Genomic DNA, 25,563 nt, shown 5'->3' on the forward strand with positions numbered 1-25,563 from the left:
GATCCTGGCAGCAGCGTTCTGTATGAGCTGCAGCTGTCTAATGGTCTTTTTGGGAAGGCCAGTGAGAAGACCATTACAATAGTCCACCCTGCTGGTGATAAAAGCATGAACGAGTTTCTCTAAGTCTTGCCTGGAAACAAAGCATCTAATTCTTGCAATATTTTTCAGCAGATAGTAAGCTGATTAGTTATTGCTTTGACATGACTACTGAAACTCAGGTCTGACTCACACCAAGATTCCTGACTTGATTTTTTGATTATAGACCTTTAGCCTCAAGATATGCATTCACCTTGAGAATTTCATCTTTGTTTCCAAATGTAGTGATTTCAGTTTTGTCTTTGTTTAACTGAAGAAAGTTTTGGCACATCCAACTGTTAACTTAATCAATGCATTTACATAGAGAGTCAATGGGGCTGTAGTCATTAGGTGATAGGGCTATCACCTAAGTACACCATGCGCTTCAGAGCATGCACTCTGATCGTGAAAATAGGGCCCAATGTGTTCAAAAGTGTTTTCCTGTAAGTGCAGCAGCAGTACCTCAGCGTCTTGTGAAAACTATTGTGATAGACATGAAGAGACCATCTGACCAACATGCAAAGTAGGTGCTGTCAAAGGTCTGGGGTCCGTTCTTCGTACCTCGCTTGATACATCTGAGATGATTTGACAGATCTCAGATCTTCTAATCGTGATACTGATCTCTGGCTAACTTGGTTCTTCAAACGAATTTGCAGATTGGATTAAAATCCTGGATTAAGTTGTCTTTACTTTTCTTGTTCACTGAAGAGGGCAGATGCATCGATACACGAAACTACGATCAGCAATGCAGTGATTGGCTGGCGGCAAGACAGCAACGTGACATCATATCATTAAAAAAGCCACCTGGCAAAAAAACTTGACAAAAAAAAAAAAAAAAAAAAAAAAGACAAAAAAGACAAAAAAAAAAAAAAAAAAACACATTTCTGGACCTTTTATAAGGTAACAGCCAAACGACCAAACCAACGAAAAAAAGTTATAATCGATCAATTAAATGTGCACTTTTTTTTTTAAACATGATTCCCAATTATTTATATTCACGATTTTATAGTATTTGTACACCCTTTACGGTTTTATTTCAATGTTGTAATTAGCAATTCGTTTAATTTTGTATTAAATTTGAAGCAGATTTGTTACATGACGGTATTAAAGTTTCTCAAGATCAAGTTCTCTGCATCTCTTGTGCTGTATCAAGCCACTTCCATAATCCGTCATCACTCAAATTAATGCAAGGCTCAGATTAACTGTACAATATCTGTATAAACTTCAAATACAATTATAAAGTAATTATTCCATCACAAATAAAGTGGCTGTGTATTATACACAACATTATTTTATATATTTATATATTTTATATTATTTTCAAATACATTTTTATATTATTATTATTATTATTATTATTATTATTATATTATTATTATTATTTAAAATTATTATTGCCCCTGGTTCAGTAATGCACTGCTGGGGCTGATTTTAAGTATCACCTCAAGATGCAATCTAATCCTGTTTACATGAAATAAGCAGCTCACGAGCAGGTTTGATTTTACGGACCTGTTGCTATGACAGCAAGTCCAGAATGAGCTTCGAAGAACCAAACAATCCAAGATCATGCCAAATCGTCAACAATCAAATCCAGCTAACTGAGTTAGCGACTTACAAAGAACCAACCCAAAGTTAAATGAGATCACTAGAACCCTATAGTTGTTGTTGGTCGTCTTCTGCCACCTAGTGGTAATGCAGTGTCTCTCCACAAGACACACACACACACACAATATAATTATATAATAATAATAATTATTATTTTTATAAACATAATGTGCAACTGTTTGTAATATGACAGACTAATGGTGACATTTCTGAGGGCTTTCTATTCTTTTAACATATATTTTCACATCCTGCGTCTAATTTCTCAGCATTTCTCTTTTTCACACCCATATGTGGGTTCTTTTTCTCCCCTGATGCGACACATTCTCTCAGGAGATTGATGTCCCTGTCAAAATAGTGGGGACATGCTCAATGTCAAGCTCAAATTTACTGCATTGAAAATATTGCGAGTTGATGAAGGCCAATAAACGGCTTGTGAGCTGAACTGAGAGATGGATGAGGAGGTGAATCTTCTTTCATAAGATTGCCACGTCACATCCGGTGGTGAAGACTAGCCTATTCATCATCATTCACTTTATTTTCTCTCTCTTTCACTCTCTCTCTCTGTCTGCATTGGATTTATATGTGTGGTCATCCACTAGAGAGCACTGTTGTTTTAGACTACAGCACTGGCTTTGCAATTGCTTTTGTATTCAGAAAATGATGCACAACTTTGTAATGGTTAAAAGACATTACAATTACTTTTGGCATTGCTTTAAACATGGTCTTAGAATATATCTTTAAGTATGAATTTGACAGCATCCTAAAATTTTTATTAAATATATTTTTATTTTTATATTTATTTAAATGTATTCTATACAATTATTTTATTTGATTATTATTATTTTTATTTTTTTTCATTTGTTTAAATCTTTTTTTAAGTGTTAGATGTTGTTATTAGTTTTTAATTATAATTATTCATATTATATTAAACTATATAGGCTATATGTTTATGTAAGGGATTTGTACATCCAGCTAGTTATGGCAGAATAAACCTCGACAGAGTGATCAGGACTTGCATTAGGGTGTTGCGTCACTCTGAAGGGGTTTATTCTGTGATAACTGGCTGGATGTACATTATCCCGCTGATTACACTGCTACTTGCCACATAAGTAAATACTTATACACAAAATATTGAAGTTTTTTTTGTTGAAATATTTTATTATTAAACTTCCGAAAAGAAAGCAGTTGCTAGCAAGCGGCGAGTTCAAACAAGGTGGACATTTAAGAGATACGGAACAGTCATACCACTTATTACACATTATTTCACCACATAAATAATTGAGGATAAGAGACCTTGATTTGAGATTAAATGCAGCTGTGGCAATTTTTCAATGATTTTGTATGAAAGCGAGCATACCTGGATGACATCATTAGGCTACATAACTGTACACAAAATAATTATTTGAGTTTTATTATTTTATTAACTTGCCAAACACAAAAAAACCCGTTCCTAGCAAGCATATAACGCTGGCTTCAGTTACCTGGATGAGCCTGTGTTATCAGTTTTTACCGGTTGTTATCAGAGAATACCGCTGGATGGCGCGATTGACCAATCAGAATCAAGTATTCCACAGAGCTGTATAATAAATATAATGTATTTTAATGCTTCCTATGTATATTGTGTTCTGTTACTATGACCTCGTAAATTGCCCCTTGGCGATTAATAATCTACATGACCTGGTTAATTGTGTATATTGTATATATTTGTCCCCATGGGGCAATTTATGAGGTCACATAGAGAAACAGCACAATATACTTAGGAAGTAAATGCTGTATATATAGTCATTTTAAGGCATCTGCCTGTGCACAATGTTTTTAGTTATTGTACCATGCTTCCTAAGTATATTGTGTTGTTACTCTACATGACCTCTTAGCTGTGTTTCATCTCAAATCAATATCTCTTATCCATCTGAACTTGCCGCTTGCTAGCAACTGCTTTCTTTGCGGAAGTTTTGCGTTTAAAGACCTAATAAAATATTTCAACAAAAAAACGTATTCTAATTACCTTACTTATTAGATTAGATTAGATTAGATTCAACTTTATTGTCATTACACAAGTACAAGTACAAGGCAACGAAATGCAGTTTAGGTCTAACCAGAAGTGCAATAGCAGCAAGTGCAGGATATACAACGTTTGCATAAGTGCAGGACATGGATATGTACTGAGTATATATAAATATGTCTATAAATAGAGAGATGGTTATTACTATAAACAGAATTTACAGGTGAATATGTACAGTGAATAATATACAGATGGTTAATACTATAAACATAATTTACAGGTGGATATGTACTATGAATATAATATAATATACAGATGGCTATTACTATAAACAGAATTTTACAGATAGAGGTATACAATGATATGTTAGGCTAAAATGAGAAATATGGCAGTGGATTAAGGTAGTGCAATAAATTATGGACAGAAGCTATCCGAAAAAAAGTGTAAAAGTGCAGTGGAAGTGATTGCATATTACAGTTAGAAGTACGGTGCAAAATACAAATGTAAACAGTAGGTACTGTAAATAACAGTCGGCAGTGCAAATGAGCATAATCCAGTTACGGTGTGGTAGTGCAAAATGAATAAGTAAACAGTTGTTACTGTAATAAAGAGTCGGTAGTGCAAATAACAAAGTGAAGGTGGATGTGAGGTAGGAGAGTTATCAGTATATGAGGGGAGTGGATCAGCGGGGGTTTGAGTTCAGTAAGGAGACAGCTCTGGGGAAAAAACTGTTCTTAAGTCTGCTGGTCCTGGTCCGGTGGATCCTGAAACGCCTGCCGGAGGGCAGGAGAGAAAACAGTCTGTGGGCTGGGTGAGAGGAGTCCTTGAGGATGCTGCGAGCTCGATGCAGACAGCGTTTCCTCTGGATGTGTTCGATGGCAGGCAGTGGAGTCCCTGTGATGCGCTGGGCAGTTTTCACCACCCGCTGCAGTGCCTTGCGCTCCGCAACAGAGCAGCTCCCATACCACACTGCCACACAGTTGGTCAGGATGCTTTCTATTGCGCAGCGATAGAAGTTCACCAGGATAGCCGAGGAGAGCTGATTCTTCCTCAGTGTCCTCAGGAAGAAGAGGCGCTGGTGAGCCTTCTTGACCAGGCTGGAGGTGTTGGTCGTCCACGACATGTCCGCCGAGATGTGGATCCCCAGGAACTTGAAACTGGAGACACGTTCAACAGCCATTCCATTGATGTGGATGGTGTCGTGTGTGCCTCTTGACTCCTTCCTGAAGTCCACGATGAGCTCCTTCGTTTTGGTGGTGTTGAGGAGCAGGTTATTATCAGCGCACCATGTGGCCAGGTGCTGGATCTCCTCCCTATAGGCAGTCTCATCGTTGTTGCTGATGAGACCAATCACCGTTGTGTCGTCCGCAAACTTGACGATAGAATTAGATCCATACACAGGCTTGCAGTCGGCGGTGAAGAGGGAGTAGAGAAACGGACTTAGCACACAGCCCTGTGGTACACCAGTGTTGAGTGTGATGGATGTGGAGCAGGTGGATCCTGAACGAACATTCTGGGGTCTGTCAGTTAGGAAGTCCAAAATCCAGTTGCACATTGAGGTATTGATGCCCAGGTCTCCAAGTTTGGCTATTAACTTGGTTGGGATGACAGTGTTGAATGCTGAGCTGAAGTCAACAAACAGCATGCGTGCGTAAGTGTTCTTATTGTCCAGGTGAGTGAGCACAGAGTGCAGTGCCATGGAAACGGCATCCTCTGTGCTCCTATTGCTGCGGTAGGCAAACTGGTGTGAGTCCAATGTGGATGGTAGAGAGTCTTTTAGGTGTTCCAGGACCAGCCGCTCAAAGCACTTCATGACGATGGGTGTGAGTGCTACAGGGCGGTAGTCATTAGGGCACCTCGGGTTAGAGTGTTTTGGCACTGGCACAATGGACGTGCGTTTAAAGCATGAAGGTACAGCTGCTTGGGCAAGAGACAGGTTGAAAATGTCTGTAAAAACCTCAGCGAGCTGCTCCGCACATGCCCTGAGAACACGACCAGGGATGTTGTCTGGTCCAGCAGCCTTGTGCGCGCTGATCCGGCTCAGTGACTTGCAGACATCTGTGGAGGAGAGTGTGATTGGTGGGTCAGCTGAGGGTTTGAGCTTGGTGGCAGTTTCTCTGTTGTCTCTTTCAAAACGAGCGTAAAAGTGATTTAGCTCGTTCAGGAAGTTGACATCAGTGGCTGCGGGGGTGGAGTGGGTGGGTTTGTAGTCACTGATGGCCTGGATGCCCTGCCACATGCGTCGAGGGTCAGAGTTGGAAAAGTGACCCTCTATCTTTAGCTTGTAGCAGTGCTTGGCCTTTTTGATGCCCCTCTTCAGGTTTGCTCTGGATGCGCTGTAGGCTTGTGCATCTCCTGATCTGAAGGCAGTATTGCGTGACTTCAGCAGGAAGTCACGCAATTATTACACTGCTACTTATGTGGCAAGTAGCAGTGTAATAAGCGGGATAATGGATTAGGGTAGTCCAGCCAGTTATCACAGAATAAACCCCTTTGGAGTGATGCAAGTCCTGATCACTCTGTCAAGGTTTATTCTGCGATTTACAACTAGCTGGATGTACAAATCCCTTACATAAACATTTAGCCTATATAGTTTAATTTAATATGAATAATTATTTATAGCTAATAACAACTAATACTTTAAAAAATATTTAAACAAATGAAAATTAAACAAAAATTTTTTTGTATATACTACATTTAATTTAAAAAAATATATATTTAATTTAATTTTAGGATGATGTCAAATATATAGGGAGAGACAGAGAGGGAGAAAATTGTAATTTCGTTTCAAACACCATTTTGATTTTCAGCGGTCTCATAACCGAATATATGTAATGCACCCCTTTTGAATAGGTGGAAATCCGAATGACATTTGAAAGCCACAATGGAGGGCAGTTCTCATATTTTTGAGTGAACTTAATATGACCTTTTAAAGTCACTCAATCACATGGCAGATTAAATTGAAGATATCCAATCAATAAAAAGCCCCCGGAGGTCAACCCAGTAATAAATGGCTTCTGACTTTGTGCTCTGTTAAACAAGCTGCTTGCACAGTTCCTAACAACAGATTACAGACTTGAGCAGTGTGAGGAACATGTTTACCAGCGCTGCGCATTCTTATTGATCACTGGCCACTGCGCCCTCACGTTTCCAACAATGCACTCTTGTACATGTGTCCTCAATGCATTTTCGGCCTTTTTGCTTATAAAGCCTTTCATTCAGAAAGAAATTGACTTGTTTTCCTCATCATAGTTGTTGTTGTTAGTGGGCTTTTTTTCCCTCTTAGGACATGTTGGTTTGTATTGTTGTTATCTGAAGATGTGCAGGAGGGAAATGTCTTTGTTCATTCATTGTTCTTTTAAACATGACTCAGTTTGAGGTATGTTTTTTTTTTTTTGTAATTCCAGACTCCCATGACGCAGTGCTGCGATTTAATACAGCTCCTACCAAGGGTTATGAAAGAGACGTTGGGAATAAAACCACCGTGCGCATCATCAACTCTCAGGTGAGCTGCGTTTGATGTTTTCAGCTCACTCTGGTAGTGCTGTGACGTTCAGTGAATCAGCCTCATAATTAAAGCAGGTCTCATTTGAACACCCTCTGGCTTGTCCTCCGCCTGTGTGTGGGTTTTCAGCTAGATCTGAGTCATCATGTCCTAGTGGACACATGCTCACCGGGTAAACAAACCGAAACCACGCTGCCAGAGAAGTTGTCGAATGTGCTGGGTCCTTTGACACTTTTCATGAATGAACAGATCAATGGGAAACGGATGGGAAATGCAAATTAGTGTCTCAAAAGTTCACTCAAAAATGACATCTTGGCCATTTTCTCACCTGTGTGCACCTTGTTCACTGGAATTGAAAGGAGCTATTTTGAAGATTGTGACCATGAGCTGTCAGGCTCTAAAAAGGAACAAAAAAGCCCCATAAAGCCTAAATGTAAGTGGTCAAAACGATTAATGTGCTGTATTGCAAGTCCTCTGAAGTCATTCAACAGCTTTTATGGGGAACAGACTGAATTTAAGGCATTATTTTTTGATAATCAAATCTTCCCCTCCCCATCATTCTCAAATATTCACATATCTGCGTATTCAAAATGTACAGTAAACTACCGTTCAAAAGTTTGGGGTTGGTAAAATGTTCTTAACATTTTTGTGTAAAGTCTCTTATTCTCACCAAGGCAGCATTTATTTGATCAAAAATACAGTAAAAACATAGACTGGGTAAACCCAGCCTGATCTGCCGGCGATTTGATTTCACCCTGCAACTCAGTCTGGAAACCTGTACATTAATTTCTACTGCTTCTGTTACACTTTTGCGGGAACCAATCACAGACTGGCTTATCCACCTGGCACGCTATTGGCGGGTTTAACGCGATGACGTATAGAGAAGCGATGGGTCGCTGCCCTCTTGTGGTCTGTACGCAATTGGATAGTCCTTCAATCAATCAGAGTCATTTAGTTTATGCTTGTTTATCACGCCTCTTGTGCAGTAGAAAATACACAGCAGACTCCCCAGACCAATTATGTTCAATCTTAAATTGAGCTTGGTCTGGTGATAGCCAGACAAGTAAAAACAGCAATATTGTGAAATATTACAACTTAGAATAGTTTTTGCTGCTCAACTCTTATAAATGTTGCTAAATATTTAACGTGGAAACTGATGCTTTTATTTAGGATTATTTTGATGAATATACTTTTTTTTTTTTAAGATTATAAAGGTATTTCCTGTCACTAGCCGCGTTTCCATTACCTTTCAAATTGCGCGAATTCCAATTGCGAATCGAAAATATGCCCAATGGAAACACATTGCATATTTAACTCTTATATAATCACAAAAGTGTTTACATTTGTAGGCCTATGAGGTGGTTTTTCAGGCAATTCGAAAAAGGAAATTCGCAAAACTGCAATGGAAACCTGGCGTACGTAAAAGTCGATCATTCTTTACAGATGACGGTATGTTCTTTATTAAACTCATAAAAGACAAGAGAATTACAGGAATACTGGATTCTAAACAACAAAGAAATGCTACAAATTATCATTTAAGTCCTATCATTAGGAAACACACACATACCTCATACGCTCATGTATAAGGTGCTTTTCTTGCCATTAATGCTTGGATAACAGGCCTACGTCTCCTTCGATGAAAAAAAATGGCTAGTGCGGGATGGATAGGATATACACAAACCTACCAACATATGTGGCATAATTTTGGAATGACTTATCGCGAGAGGAAAAAAAATAGTTTTAGTCACATAACATCGGTTAATGGAAACGGCGTCATTTCGCAAACGTTTTTTAATCGACATTTAGCAAAAGTTTTGCGCAAATCTGTAATGGAAACGCGCCTACTTTTGATTTAATTTAATGTGTCCCTGCTGAAGAAAAGTGTTAATTTCTTTAAAGAAACAAAAAGTCTTACCCCAAAATTTCAGCAAAGTCAACAAGTTGGATGGACCTTCATTTTGTGTATTTTCCTTTTGTTTGTCGTCTTTGTGTAACATTGTCTGTTTTACGTGCAGATCCTGGCGAATCCCAAGCACCAGTTCAACACAAGCTCATTGTACAAGAATGTAACGCTGGTGGCATGGGATCCTGCTCCATACACCCTCAACCTGCACAAAGTGAGTACTGACTACCCAAAATAAAGCATTAAGCCCCATGAAGCTGTTGTTTACAGCAAATTTATAACAGCTAAGGGGTGTTATTACACCCTTAGCTGTTATAAATTACAGGTTACCATGCACACAATACAAATAATAAAGCCAAAATATATCTATCAATGCAACTTTCATGAAGTAAAATCACTAAAAAGCCTTCCTTCTGCCAGAAGTTTTTTCTCTATATAGATCAGTGACAGCAACAGAAGTTACGTGATTAAGCCATTCGATGGCGACAATTTGAGTCACTCAATAGCGCAAACTTTTATATTGAACGGACCAAAACTTGTGTGAATACGGGAACAAGACACAACTGACAAATGAGCGCTGTCACTGTCAGGACACTCAAGGAATAATAATACAAGTTTCAATTATCAATATCAATGAGAACAAACATATGTTTACGTCGGTCAAAGCCTTGTTTTATCATGAATAAAACAGCTATTGACCAATCAGAATTAAGGACTGGAATTAACCGTTTTATAAAACACATTAAACACACCTAGAACAGCCGTTTCCTATAAAGCTGTTTTGTTTATTAGTTATCAAACAGAATTGAAAGAGGACCTAATATGCTTTTTTCACATTTTACATCGTTTTGCTGTTATGGCAAACGTTTCTGAATGAAAACCTATTCTAGTAGGCCTAAAAAACAAATAATATGGCCTCTTTAACATTTTAAGCTACTTTTAATGTCTTTTGATGTCCTCTGCGCAGTCACATCTCTAGAATTTTTAAGTTTCATTGATATGTCTCCCCGCACGTGTCCAGAGGGCAGGGGATGTGGTTCTTTTCCAATTCAGATGAGCGCAGGCACCATGCTGGAAGGTTATGTTGATTTGTCTGGTCGGAGCTTTTTTTTTTTCAGACCTGCTGCTGTCTGTGTTTCCATCGCGGTCTAAAGTACTCTGAAGATTAGTCCGGTGACATAGGACTGCGTGCATTGACTTTACAGTTTCCACTGGATTTCGTCCTTTGCAAATAAATTTAATAAAGCCTGAACGTCGTCATCGGCCCATCGGTCGTATATTTTAAACTCCATTGTTGATTCGAATAGCAATCAACTTTTACTGCACGTACCGCAACAGACTTTTAAAAATAGTGGTTGAAATAAAATGCTGCGTCGAGTCGACCAATCAAAAGGCTGTGTGAACTCAACCAATCTGCATGTTCAGCGCCCAAGTCCCACCCCACGAAAGTTCCTGGGCCCGGTTGCATGAAGTGCTTAAGTGGTTGTATCCCTAAGGGAGAAAAAATCCCTGAAGCAAGGGATTTCTTTAAGAGCGTTTCAACAAACGTCTTAACTGTCACCCTTACCTAAGTGTTAAACTAAGCTTTTCGGGATATTTTCTGGCGGTTGCTATAGTTATGAAATCTCACGCAATAAATGGAACATAACGGACCACCACTGACTTTTAAACAAGTTTGACATTTACTAAACAATACAGCTGTACTACAATATTTGAGTTATGGAGAATATTAAAGGCGTTCTGAAGGACGACCCAGAGCATCTTTGAGCACATTGTTTTTATGAGTCCAGCTACGACACCTGACTGATGTTCAAAATCCTGCCGCGCCACTCGCATCATTTTCCATTAAATGACATTATATTTGTCCAACTCGTTATTGTATTGTACTCACACATCAACGCTACTCTGGTTCACAACTTCAGTTTGGGGATTATTCACTGAATGACGCGTTCGGTGTCCAAGACGCAACGTGTGCTAACCGGCTTTACAGTAATGTAAACAAAAAAAATCTAAAACAAAACTGGGCCAAGGACAAACAGCATTTTTTTTTTAAAGACGGGGTAAAAACACTGCAGCCTGCCACTATAATCAGTCACTCTTGCGCACAAGATGAAAGCCTGCCATGAAATAATAATTTAAGTGCACAGTGGAAGTAATGAAAAAAAAAAGGAAAACTTTGGTGTCCACTGAACATGCATGTTTTTGAGATTTGTTCACAAAGGATGTGTTCTTCTACTATTCCAAAACACTTAGATAGAGCACAACAGAATGGCACATTTTTAACCTGCCACACTATCTTTACAGTTGCGATGTAACTGAAGTAGCAACAGATCTGCGTGAACCAAACGGGCTTGACATTGCCTCTTTTTTGCTCACCAGCCACTGTGGCTAATGGTTTTCCAAAGTTACTTGCCACTCAACATTTTCACTGGCCACAATTCGATACCATGGGGAAAAATTGCTGTATAGATATTTTTAATATTATCTCATAATCTGGAAGCAGAAATATTAGGCTGCTGTCACTTTAAGACCTGACGTTTTCTTTCACAACTACTTACGTTCACTTAAAGTCCCCCTGTAGTCAAAGATGAGTTTTAAGGGCTAAAATTACTGATCACTAAAATGACATATTTAAAAAAAAAATTCCTTAAGTCTTCATGCCTTAAAATAGCTTGAATGTAACTCTATACCCTTGCCTCATTTAGTATATGCTATGCTTCTATGAATATGCAAATTAGCACCGCCTCCACTCGCACCAGCTCAGAGATACAATCGTTGATGATCACACATTGAAGTGAATGGTTACAAGGTAGTTTGTGACGTCAGAAACGGCAGCGATTTTAAACTGCGTTTTTGAGACTGTCTTTGGTTCACTGCAGTTTTAAGGAGAAAATACTCAGCAATGGTGTTGACTTATGAATTTGCACATGGTTTGTCTTAAAGCATACCGTGAATCCTCGCCAAGACCGACATTTTGTGTGTATTTGACTGTTTAAGCGCAATAAGCAGCGAAAAATAACTCAATTTAGTACTGAGGCGGCTTTGTGCGCACACTTTGTCTGTAGGAATGAGTAAAATTATGCACAATACGCACAACCTTTATTATTTCAAGTGCCTTTTTAAAAGGCTACAATTGAAAATTGTATTATATATAAAATTCAAGCTGCCAAAGTGGCTAGTAGAAGTGACTGCTTTACACGCCACTGCTGAGATCCACCCGCATTTGGAAATTTGATAATTCCCACTTATGAAGCTGTGATTACGAGCTCATCGCATTCCAGTCAAAATGTGTTCATGTGCATTTTTACCTAGGAAACTCCTAAATCTCTCTATTAGTATAACTCAATCTTAGCGCTGCATTCGATACTATTGACCACAACATTATTTTGAAGAGACTCAAAAATGATGTTGTCATTAGAGTAATTGCATTGGTATGGTTTAAATCATACTTATCTGACCGTTATCAGTTTGTAGCAGTAAATGAAGAGATGTCACACCGATCAGTATGGAGTACCGCAAGGCTCAGTGCTAGGACCGTTGCTTTTCACCCTGTACATGCTACCCTTGGGAGATATCATTTGGAAATATGGCGTTAGTTTTCCCTGACGAAACTTACCAATTCACAAGATTAACGGAATGCATAGCTGATATAAAAAATTGGAGGACTAGTAATTTCCTGCAACTTAATTCAGAAAAAAATGAATTTTTAATTATTGGACAAAACAACTCCACAAGTAGTAACCTAGAATACTGTCTAACACTTGATAGCTGCTCTGTCAAGTCCTCGTCGTCAGTTAGGAACCTGGGTGTGCTCTTTGATACCAATCTTTCATTTGAAAGCCACATTTCTAGCATCTGTAAAACTGCATTCTACCATCTTAAAAATATATCTAAATTACGGCACATGCTTTCAATGCGAAATGCTGAACAGTTAGTTCATGACCTCAAGGCTAGATTATTGTAATGCTCTACTGGGTGGTTGCCGTGCTTGCTTAATAAACAAATTGCAGCTGGTCCAAAATGCAGCAGCTCGAGTTCTTACTAAAACCAGGAAGTATGACCATATTAGCCCGGTTCTGTCAAAACTGCACTGGCTCCCTATTAAACATCATATACACGACATTTTAAAATCTTGCTAATTACTTACAAAGCAGTTTAGTTAAAAAACAGTTAAATGGTTTAGCTCCCCAGTACTTGAGCGAGCTCTTACCGCATTATACTCCATCACGTCTATTGCGGTCTCAAAATTCTGGCCAGTTGATAATACCTAGAATATCAAAATCAACTGCAGGCAGTCAATCCTTTCCCTATTTAGCACCTAAACTAAAAACTCATCTCTTTACTATGGCATACACATAGAAAATTATCAATTTATATTATTCAAATCGGCTAAATTATTGTTTTTAGGCTGCATTAACTAGGTCTGCCGGAACCGGGAACACATCCCATAACACCTGATGTACTCGTTACATCATAAAAAGAATGGCATCTATGCTACTGTTAGGCCATATCCAGATCAGATGGCGGACCTGCACCTAGACATGACCAACGCATCCCTGAAATGTCTGCAGAGACCATGTCAATTAGACTCCCCCCTGTAAATTGCCTCATCAACACAACATCCTCAATAAACCCGTCTCCGCCGTGATGACTGCGATTTTTCGAATATTCCGATCGAATATGACTTCTGATTTGTAATGTTGCCAGAATCTTAATCATACACTGTTTGTTCGTTGGCCAGAATAGAACTGGGACCCCGACTGAGCCTGGTTTCTCCCAAGGTTTTTTTCTCCATTCTGTGACCTGATGGAGTTTTGGTTCCTTGCCACTGTCGCCTTTTGGCTTGGCTTGCTCAGTTGTGGAAACTAAATATTCAACTATATTACTGATCCGCCCACATTGACACTATATGATCATTGAAATGAGCTGTATGACATCACCGTTTTCTCCAGAGCGTCTGTACAGCCGAATCAAATTCTGTTGCATTATTTTCCTATTCTGTGAGGCTGCTTTGAAACAATCGCCATTGTAAAAAGCGCTATATAAATAAAGGTGACTTGACTAGGAAACTCATACTGTATTTATGATAATTTCGAGAGCACATAAAGGAAGCATAAATGTCAAGCCCTGAACTCAAATTATGATAAAAGGAAAAAGTAGGGCGGGGACTTGGTTTATCCTCCGGTAGTTGATTGTATTGAGGCAGATCTGAATTGTAACCGGTTTAAACAGACCAAATAGAAGTCTGTCACCAGTTATGACATTTTGATTAAATAGTAAAATGTCAATAAAAAAAAGCATACATGAATGAATCGTTCACAAAAAGAAGAATTTAGAAAATAGATTAACGCAAGGCATTAACACTTTTTTTTTTTTTTTCCCATCATCTCACTGTTTGCTTTGTAGTGGTACTCAAATCCAGACTACAACCTGTTCACACCATACATGGAGCACAGGATGCACTTCCCCACTCAGCCTTTCTACATCCTGCACCCGAAATACATCTGGCAGTTATGGGATGTGATTCAGGGTAACAATCTGGAGAACATCCAGCCCAACCCACCCTCCTCAGGGTTCATAGGTAAGACCTGCACATACATACTATTACTCACACATGCGCATATTCTGTGAATGAATGACAGACGATAAAGTAAAATTGCACAAATAACTGTTTTCAAACCACTTTCACAGTCCCAACCCATTTGAAATGAAACTCTCGGACAGCTCAAACAAACTGATTGCAGTCTTTTTTGGTGCCACAGAAATGATACACTTTACCTCCACTTTGCACTTCATCCCCAAATGGACATCTTGGTATTGTCTCCCAAGAAAGTGCCTGTACTTTTAGAAATATGTGCTTGAAGAGGTTTTATTTGCCTCTCAACTGTCATGTTGTAATACTTGCCAATACTAATGTTTATGGCTGTCTTGATTCTTTTTGCGAAAAACCACAGGGAGACCTTAATGCTTCTATTTTGTTGATTTGCAGATTTATGAACGATTCTCATTATGAATTTAAGTAAAAGGTTTGCGCATTTGGAGTGTTCAAATGCAATGTAACGGTGGTACACCCGCTGGCAAAATTATTTGTCTTTTTTTTTTTTATTGGGTCGGGCGCCAGACAGGAAAAAAAACCTGTCAAATTTAAATTGTTCCCAGATAGCTCTAAAAGACAAAAAAAAAGACAAAAAACATCTACACAGGTAGGAAACCAGATAACTGCTCAAATTAATTTAATGAATGAAACAAAATGAAATGAAAAACAGAACAAGTTTGCATAGATAAAAGAAACAACAAAAAAACTACTTTAAATAAAAAAAAACACTCAATTTCAAGTTGAAAGTTTGTTTTTTACACGACTATAGGGCTATTCCCATAGGAATAGAAAGCTTCAGTGTCATCAGCGGAAACTGTGGACGTCTTTCCTTAGACCCAGTACAAACAGCACCTTTTTTAACAAGAAAACAAAACAATAAAATCAATAAATCAAGACGTCATATCGATTCGTTTTCAAACGTGAGAATGGATGCGTATGTTAATGTGTGTGCGCATGTATGAATGGCATAAATTTGTGTGCGTGAGAATGTGTGTGCGTATGCGATATCTAAAGGGTGTGAGAATGGAGAGCACAGGTGTGAAAGTGTGTGGATGGCAAACGGGAAAATCACTGACCAGTTTGGTGCATATCACGGGTGCAACGTTGAGTGATTTAAAACGAGAATGAGGAAGCGTTTTTGACAGGAACTCTCTCTCAATCCGCCGTTGTGCCAACACACCTGGTCTCAGAACTTGAGCGCAAACGAAGGCAACAGACAGGATCACATCAAATCTGCCTCAGGAACAGCGTGCCAGATACTCAAGATCCTCCCTTTTTATATGCGGCTTCACCTCAATTACGACACATCCTTATGACGTTCGCATAATAATAAATAAAAATCAATAAATAAATAAACCGTTTTCCAGCTGCTCTGCTACACTTTCTCTCCCCCTGAAAAAACCCATGGTTGGTTTTTTTCCCCTTTTTTAAAAAAATATAAAGGAGGAAGTTCTAAAACCCCTGGAATTCTTCTTCATCGCTGGATTCATTGAACATTTCAAGGATTCTTTGCTTTTCTGCAGTGGGAAAACATGATTTCAGATTGCACACATGAACTGTTCGTACATCTTCACCTGTGGCTTCTAAGGATACACGGTAATTTAAAGGTCCAAGCTGCATTATCACACGGTATGGTCCTTTCCATTTCGGAGCTAGTTTGGCGCTAAAATTGCGAGCTGCGCTAGACTGCGGGAAATTCCTCAGCCATACACGGTCCTTTTCTTTGAAAGTTAGCTCTCTTCTTCTTTTGTTGTAACTTCTGAGTTGTCTTAACTGGGCTTTCTTACAGGATTCTTTTGCTCTTGATTTCAAGTGACTTAAGTGTTTTACCAGGTCATATGCAGGTTCGATGGGACTGACATCAGAACTTTGTAGTAGCTTATCCATGGGTCCATGTAACTTTCTTCCTAGATGGAGTTCAGCTGGCGACATTCCAATGGATTCTTGGACAGCGGAATTAATAGCAAACCTCAACTCTGGTAAGTATTGGTCCCATCTTTTGTGGTGATTGTCGACGTATGCTGAAATCATCTGTTTGAGAGTTCGGTTCACACGTTCGGTCATGTTGGTTTGAGGGTGATAAGCTGTAGTCATCTTCTGTGTTACACTCAGTTTTTCACACATCTCTTTAAAGACGGCTGACATAAATTGAGTGCCACGATCAGATAAAAGGAAATCAGGTACGCCCCATCTGGTCAAAATCTTCTTTTCGTAGAAGGTCTGCAACAGTTTGTGCAATGGCGTTTCGCATAGGAAACATCTCAACCCATCTGGAGTAGTAATCTACAAATACAAGGAGATATCCGTGCTGGTGAGTACTTCGAGGTAAGGGTCCCATAATGTGAACTCCGATCATGTGTTTTGAATGTGTGGTTGAGACTTGTTGGATTTTCCCGGCGGGTTTTCTGTTCTCATGTTTGATGGTTTGAGATTTTACACAATTCTTGACATGCTTTTTTACATCTGTCCACATTCCGGGCCAGTAAGCAACATGGTGAATTCTCTTGTATGTCTTGTAGATTCCCATGTGACCACTTAGTGGATGCGAATTATAGTACTGGAGAACAACTTGAACCAAGCTTCGAGGGACGTACACTCGGTAATGGGTCTGGCTGTCGAGGAGAGTGATGTGATACACTTTATCTTCTACTACTTCATATTTGTCTTTCAGGGCGTAATCAGTTTCGGCCATTGACTGAAAAATTTGTGTTTGTGTAGTGACCATGCAACATTCTGGTTTGACATGCATCAGAAATAAAGCATCTGGAGCAACATTGAGTTTACCTTTTCGATATTCGATCACAAAATCTAATTTTTGTAGGCGGAGAGCCCAACGAATCAGACGTCTTGTGGTCCTAGTGGAATTCATCACCCACTGCAATGCTGAATGGTCAGTAACAATGGTGAACAATTTTGATTCAAGATAGTGTTGCCATCTCTCTAATGCCCAAACCAAATAAGCGATGACTACTTCTTGATTCGATTCTTTTCTTTGAGTTAGCTCCTAGACCAGTACCACTGGCATCTGTGTAGACAACAAATGGATATTTGAGATCTGGATGACCCAGGATAGGTGGAGATATTAGACAAGCTTTTAACTGATCGAAAGCTTGCTGGCACTGAAGTGTCCATTCAAATTTCCGTCCTTTTTTCTTCAGAGCATTGATAGGTTCTGCAAGTTGGGAAAAATGAGATCAAAAGCGATGATACCACCCTGCTAGCCCAGTGGTTCCCAACCACGTTCCTGGAGGACCCCCAACAGTGCACATTTTGCATGTCTCCTCAATCAAACACACCTGATTCAGGTCATCAGCTCATTAGTAGCTACTCCAAGACCTGATGTGGGTGTGTCAGACAAAGGACACATCCAAAATGTGCACTGTTGGGGGTCCTCCAGGAACGTGGTTGGGAACCACTGTGCTAGCCCAAGGAAACGTTGAACTTCTTTCAGATTCTTTGGTACCGGGTAGGTTCTGATAACTTCAACTTTGCTGGGGTCTGCTGAGATACCTTTGAGACTAACCACATGTCCAAATTTCAAAGAAAGGTCAATTCCTGAAAACAGAATTTACTCTTCTTCAGATTGATTTTGAAGCCTGCAGACTGTAATCAGGAAAGGACAATTTGGAGGTCATTGAAATGCTGTGTCAAGGAAGGTGAGTATATAATGATGTCGTCAATGTACACGAAACATATGGTTCCTCTTAATTCTCCTAAAACAGTTTCCATTAGCCTCTGGAATGTTGCTGGGGCATTTTTTAATCCAAAAGGCATGACGTTGAACTCATATAGCCCAGAGGAAGTAACGAAAGCGGTCTTTGACTTACTTGCTGGATCCATCTTGACTTGCCAGTAGCCACTATTTAAATCTATGGTGGAGAATATGGCTGCACCTGAGAGAGACTCAAGAATTTCAGTTATGTTTGGTAACAGATAGGCATCTCTTTCTGTGATGGCATTCACTTTTCTGTAGTCTACACAAAATCTGGTGCTTCCATCTTTTTTGGGGACCAACACAACAGGTGATGCCCAAGCAGAGTGTGACGGTTCTACAATACCTTTTTCTAACATTTCCTTTACCTGTTCTCTCACAATTTCCTGTTTTTCTGGAGTTACTCTGTATGCTCGTTGTTTAATAGGTACAGGATGGGTGGTGTAAAGAACATGTTGAAGAACAGTAGTCATTCCAAGCTGGTTGGTACAGACATTGGGATTAGATGATAAAAGGTGAAGTAGGTTCTCTTTCTCTTCTGATGATAAGTGTGCCTTGGATACCGCATCAGATATGAGGGCTTGAGCATCCATATCATCAGGTTGTACAGATGGGAACAAAGGTGGAGGATTAGAACTAAGTAAGGCAAATGTCTGATGTGAACTTCTGTTGTGCTGTCTTTTTGTCAGTTTCTCCCAACAGGAACACTAGCTTTTCCAGGTTGAAAAAGATACTCTTCATCAGGAGTCAACTTCAATGAGTATTTTCGGTCAGCTACATTGATCTGTAGGCCACTGGAAAAAATAAAGTCTAAGCCTAAGACTAGAGAATATGCCAAGGCTCTAGAAGTAAGAATAACGGCCTGCATTGGGAAAACTTTGTTGTGGAGACTGATCGGTACATTTTTCCAACCTATGGGTACTTCTGCTTCACCATTTGCCAAGTAGAGTGGACCAAGGGTCCATGGATGAAGACTTTCACAAGGTTTAAGCTCCCTCCATAAATCCTCATGGAGAAGAGTGTAGCTTGCTCCTGTATCTACTATAGCCTTTCCTTTCCAAGCTTCAACATCAATGGGGACAACTAACTGTTGTGGCAAGGAAATCCATTGATTAAAGGAAGTGGGAGTAGACGTTTCGAATTTTCTGTCTGTGAGGGAACTGTTATGGACATGGCATTGTTAGAAGGTACGACAGGAGGTCCTGACTTTTGTGGTTGGGAGTAACGCTTGTTTCCAGATGGGTGCTGACTGGAAGAATGCATAGGCTGAAGGGTGGAATAGAGGGGACAGTTTCCAGGTGGATGTTGTCCCTTGCATCTCCAACACTGAACTGGAGGGTTTTCAGCAGATCGATTTGAGGTAGGTCTTTGTGGGGTAGAGTGAGTCAAGCGTCCTTCGTAATGTATCTGTTGTGCATGATCTCTTTCCAGCTGAATGCCCAACTTCACTAATTAATCTACTGTGTTTACCCGACTACGTAGTTGACTTGCGAGGTAAGGTTTAATGTTCTTGAATCATTTTTACCAGCTCACTCTCTATTAGAGTAGGCTTCCAACGTTTACATAAGGCTCTATAAGTGAAAGCAAAATCCCTGATGGATTCTTTTTCTCCCTGTATTTTTGTTCTGACTTGCTCGGCTAGCTCATCTTCATAGTTTTCTGAAAGAAAAGCGGAGAGGAAAGCAGCTTCGAATTCACTCTATGATGTGATAGAAGTCCGGGCAACCTCCCACCAATCACGAGCAGTACCATAAAGAACTGTGCGAAATGTGGCCAAAATATCAACATCAGTTAAAGGATGTAAGGAAAAAAAATCTTGACAACGTGTTAAGTATAACAATGGGTCAGTGTCATCCAATGGTCTTCCAAATGTTGGAAATGTTAACTTAAAATGGTCACTTTTAACAACAGGGGTCTGGTGCACTACGTTTGGAATCACTGATAGGGGAAGTGAAGATGGAGGAATGGTTGTACATTGAGTGGCATTGTCAATTCTCTGATCGACTAATGATGATGATTGGAAGTACCTACTCATTTCCTGTCACATTTCTTTGAAGTGAGTACTCAGGGCTTTCAGGTGAGTGTTGCAGTCTTTAATCTCTTTGGAGAGCTGTTGACATTCTTTCTGTGAGCTGTCTTGTGTCACTTGAATGCCCTTCTGTAGCTCAAATTGGGCTTGTTCAATCATAAAACGAATTTCTGAAATTAAAGTACCTTCAATTTTCTGAAGTTCTCCCGTCATCATCGTCTTCATGGCTTTAGTCAATTGGTCTGTGCTTTCTCCCTCATCACGTTTGTATGCAGTTATCGTGTTCAGTAGATGCTGATGGTTGGACTCCGTTTTTGCATTCAGGGTTCTCAACTGAGCATCATGCAAAGAAGTGTTTTTTGTAACTTCCTGGGTAAGGTCTGTCACAATTTTATCCTGCCGTTTCAAGCAATCAAACAAAAAATCCCAATTACCTTGTGCATGTGCAGTGAGCTGATAAATTTATCTTCCAGGTGTGGGAAGATATCCAGGTAGCCCATGCTGTGACACGAAGGAAGGTGGTGTGGTTTCAGATGTGCAGATTTGTATAGGGTCTGGATGGAACTGAGCAGTGACACCTGGAGGCATGGTGGCAAAGTGCACCTGAGACCTTGGTTGGGGACTGCTGAACTGAGTGGGGTTAGCTTGGAAAGTGGGAACATGAGGTGGTAATCTTGGTTGTGGTGGCCATATTGGGGTTGCTATGTCGGGAGAGTCAATGACTACAGAAGCTGAGGGTGAACTAGGGGTAGTGGCCATATTGGGGTGTATGTCAAAGTCAATAAATGACATGAATTGTAAGGCAAAAAATAAAAATCAGTGAATGTCTGGTATGTATGGTCAATGTGGGAAAACAAACAGAGCACAAAAACAATGAAACATCCATTACAACATTAACAGAAAATCATTAATTCAAAAAAAGAAATGCGTTTCAAGATTCCCGTTCAGTTTCAAAATCTCAGAATCTTTCAAGCAATCAGGGTCTCAAGTATTTCAAAATTCTAACTTCAAGTTTCAAATCTCAAAAAAGGTCCCTGTTCGGGCGCCACTTATGTAACGGTGGTACACCCGCTGGCTAAATTATTTGTCTTTTTTTTTTATTATTGGTTCGGGCGCCAGACAGTAAAAAAAACTGTCAAATTTAAATTGTTCCCAGATAGCTCTAAAAGCCACCAGTTACATATGAGCAGAGAAAACAAAAAACATGTACACAGGTAGGAAACCAGATAACTGCTCAAATTAATTTAATGAATGAAACAAAATGAAATGAAAAACAGAACAAGTTTGCATAGATAAAAGAAACAACAAAAAACTACTTTAAATAAAAAAAACCCGCTCAATTTCAAGTTGAAAAAGTTTGTTTTTCACATTTCACAAGGTTACACAACTATAGGGCTATTCCCATAGGAATAGAAAGCTCCAGTGTCATCAGCGGAAACTGTGGACGTCTTTCCTTAGACCCAGAACAAACAGCACCTTAATTTAACAAGAAAACAAAACAATAAAATCAATAAATCAAAACGTCATATCGATACACATAACTTCAAAACTGGTGTATATAAAAAGAAAAAAGTTTTTCAAACGTGAGAATGGATGCGAATGTTAATGTGTGTGCGCGTGTATGAATAACATAAATTTGTGTGCGTGAGAATGTGTGTGCGTATGCGATATCTAAAGGGTGTGAGAATGGAGAGCACAGGTGTGAAAGAGTGTGGATGGCAAACGGGAAAATCACTGACCAGTTTGGTGCATATCACGGGTGCAACGTTGAGTGATTTAAAACGAGAATGAGGAAGCGTTTTTGACAGGAACTCTCTCTCAATCCGCCGTTGTGCCAACACGCCTAGTATCAGAACTGGAGCGCAAACGAAGGCAACAGACAGGATCCGCCATTCATTCAACTTCCTCACGTCATCACATCAAATCTGCCTCAGGAACAGCGTGCCAGATACTCAAGAGCCTCCCTTTTCATATGCGGCTTCAACTCAATTACCACACCTCCTTATGACATTCGCATAATAATAAATAAAAATAAATAAATAAATAAACCGTTTTCCAGCTGCTCTGCTACAGCACAGCGCTTGAAGAGATGCGTTTTTGTGGAGCAACTTTTACTGCGAAACAGAGATGCTGAAAACACTCCTTTGCGTGTAGAAACAGTGGTGCGTTCACTTTGAAATATTCTACTTTAGCGGGTGTTAATTCTGAACCCTGGCTGAAATAAGGGTGCCCTGCTCACAGCCGCTTTCTCTTTTAGTGCTGTCGGAAATAATTAATCCATTAATACAGAAAACACATCCCTGGTTGTGAATGTCTTGCCACATGAGCTCTAATAAAATGCACTCATATAGGTATTAGTCATAGAACATGTATAGCAACAGATCTTTTCTTCTGTTTCTTCTTGTGACGTACATTCGAGGTTAATGGAGTAAATGTATGGGGGGGGGGGTGTAGTGAGGTGACTAGATTCTATCCATTGGTTGTTGATTGGATGGAGGCAGTTCTGAATTTTTGCTTGCAGTCGACTGTTGGAAAGGGACATGTTTATGTGGACTAAATGATTGGAAATGTCCGGGATAAGTCACCAGAGTGGTCTGTAATTTCACTGGAAGATCCAGTGAAGGTTTTTTTGTTTTGTTTTGTTTTTTAAATCTTCCCTAATGTGAGGTCTATCCGAGTGAAGAGGCTTCTTGAACAAGAAATTTTTTTGGAATGGGACTTGATTTTGTCTATTGGGAATTGATTGGATGGTTGTGGTTTGCTATTGCTATGATGTCATTTGAGTGACAGGTTGTCCCGCTCTCACGCCAGTAAACGCATCATCAGAGAAGAGATACAAGAGGGAGGAGAAGCTATTTTTTTAAATAATTGTTCTATCAAATGGAGCAATCATTTATTATAACTACTGCAATATTCTATTAAAAGCAATAATTGTCCATTTTGATTGCATTGTGACTTCAGAAAAGAAATGTATGCACAGATGAATATCTATAACATGCATTTAGAAAATGGATATCTTGAATTTCCATTTCATGCCAGCTTTAAATGATGACACAATGATTGGAGCACATCTGTTTAGTCTCAATGCCTTATGTCTCTGGAAGTCTCTGTGTCATCTACAATCATTGGGTCTCATTCACTAATAATTGCGTGTATTTCATATTTGTACGCACAGGAGAACTTCTCACGAAACATCTCCACCTAATCACAACACGTTCGTACGCACAAGAATTTGTTCTTAACATCGTTCTGATGTTAGTGAATTGGGAGTATTCTAAATTATTCTAAACCTTGTGAGTGATGCACAAGGTTAGTCATTTGCATAAAACACGCCCAAGCCATCTCCATATAAGGGCTTTCCTCACTTTCCTTACAGCCTTACTAATGTATGTTAAAGAGTAAGAAACTCTTTAACTCTATGTTGGAATGAATTTAAGATGAAATTAAGTTCTATTATTTAATAATTTGATTATATAATTGTATATATGGATTAAATAATACAATTAATGCAACATACTTCAATTTAATTATAGTCGTGTTAGGGTGAAATATAACTTCGTAACACATTTATAAGGCCATACAGAGCAAGTGGTTTTTGCTTACATGTGGTTTCAGTTGTTCCTATGTTTTCGTCAATTTAGAATAAACTCCTCTCCCCTTAAAACCTGAGCTTGTCTGATAAAATGCAGCATGACATTGCTGCAGGCACGGGAGTAATCACCCGTAGCTACAGATCTTGTTGAACATGTGTTCGATATTTGGCCATATTGTTGACACATACAGACTCTCCTCACAGATGTGGAGCCTGTTTCTATGGTGATGTCTATGGAAGTGTGGTGTGGCATGCCGTGGTGGCCAAATGGTGTGGAATGGTGTCTGTCGTGGCTACGCTTTTGCATTTTGTACTTGATTGTGTGTGGGGGAGGGGGGGGTCATCTTTTCTGACTCGTGAAAATGTTTGTCTGGGATGCCATGAGCTTGGAAACTGAAGTATGAGGTTTTTAGGGTGCTTTCACACTAGCTCTTTTGGTCCGCACCCGGGTTCGATTGACGTCAGAGTTTGGTTCGTTTGGATGATGTGAACGCTGTGTCATGGTGCTCACGTGAACCGCATCGGCCAATGGTAAGCCGGCGTTTTGGGTAGCTCTGACGTAACTCTGAAGCGCTGTACTGTATTTACTATGTCAATAACGTAGGAGACTGGCACAAACGTGAAGAAATTAAGTCGTTATTTTTGTTAGTTTTTTGCGCACAAAGTATTCTCTTTGCTGAACCATTGTAGTCATATGGATTTTTTTTTTAACGGAGTGTCTATTCACACCAAGTGCAAATAGCGCATTAGCTCTGCCTAACAATGCCTGGCTGGGCCAAACAACATTTTAAAAAAGCGCTTGAATTTCAACATCTTCAGTGGCGCAATCAGTAAAGCGTATGGCTATTGGATCTTAATTTTGACGTGATTGACCTGGGTTCAAATCCACCTTTTGCAGAGCTTGTTCTTATCTCTTTTCTCATCACAAATCACACCAGAAATGCATTTACTTTCAATAAAAATTAAGAAAATGTTCTAAATGTGCAAATAAAGTGCCTAACGAAATGTTTAATAATAATAATGAAAGCAGTTATTGGGTAGGGTTAGGGGTAGGTGTAGGGAGGGCTTTTATGGTCCCATTTAAGGTGGCGTCCATTTAATAGTTTATAAATATAATAATTTACACTGTTATAATTGCACCCTGTTAATGTACAACAATATTGAAGTGCAAATAGTATGTATCTGTCAAAATAAAGTATAAATTACATGTAATTACTATTTACACATATTGCAAAGAACTGCTACTTGTATATGGTGTAAATAGAATATATCAACTTAGAATGCCATTTCACTTTGTAAATAGCATCTACAGCTATTTGTACTTAGTGTAAATATCATCTATCGCTAAAAAAAGTTTCACTTAGTGTAAATAGAATCTATTTGCTATTTACACTTGGTGGTGTAAATAGAATCTATTTGCTATTTACACTGTGTAAATAGCAATTATTAGTAAGAAAATATGCTATTTTCACTTGGTGCAAATAGCCGCTGCCTTTATTTAACGATGTCTTTACTACCTTTCTGGGCCTTGAAAGTGTTAGTTA

The 25,563-nt window shown here is 39.3% G+C and overlaps 1 protein-coding gene across 1 annotated transcript in view; it reads left to right on the top strand.

Annotated features, from left to right (window-relative positions):
- Window positions 1–25,563, top strand: part of st6gal2a (ST6 beta-galactosamide alpha-2,6-sialyltranferase 2a) — a 99,875-nt gene that overhangs the window by 61,850 nt on the left and 12,462 nt on the right. The window contains exons 3-5 of the mRNA XM_079821024.1: window positions 7,090–7,187; window positions 9,203–9,304; window positions 14,497–14,671. Coding sequence (XP_079677150.1) covers window positions 7,090–7,187; window positions 9,203–9,304; window positions 14,497–14,671 — 375 coding nt within the window. The remainder of the gene's footprint in view (window positions 1–7,089; window positions 7,188–9,202; window positions 9,305–14,496; window positions 14,672–25,563) is intronic.

The sequence above is a fragment of the Gobio gobio genome (assembly GCF_949357685.1).
Source record: "Gobio gobio genome assembly, chromosome: 7".
Classification (NCBI taxonomy): domain Eukaryota; kingdom Metazoa; phylum Chordata; class Actinopteri; order Cypriniformes; family Gobionidae; genus Gobio; species Gobio gobio.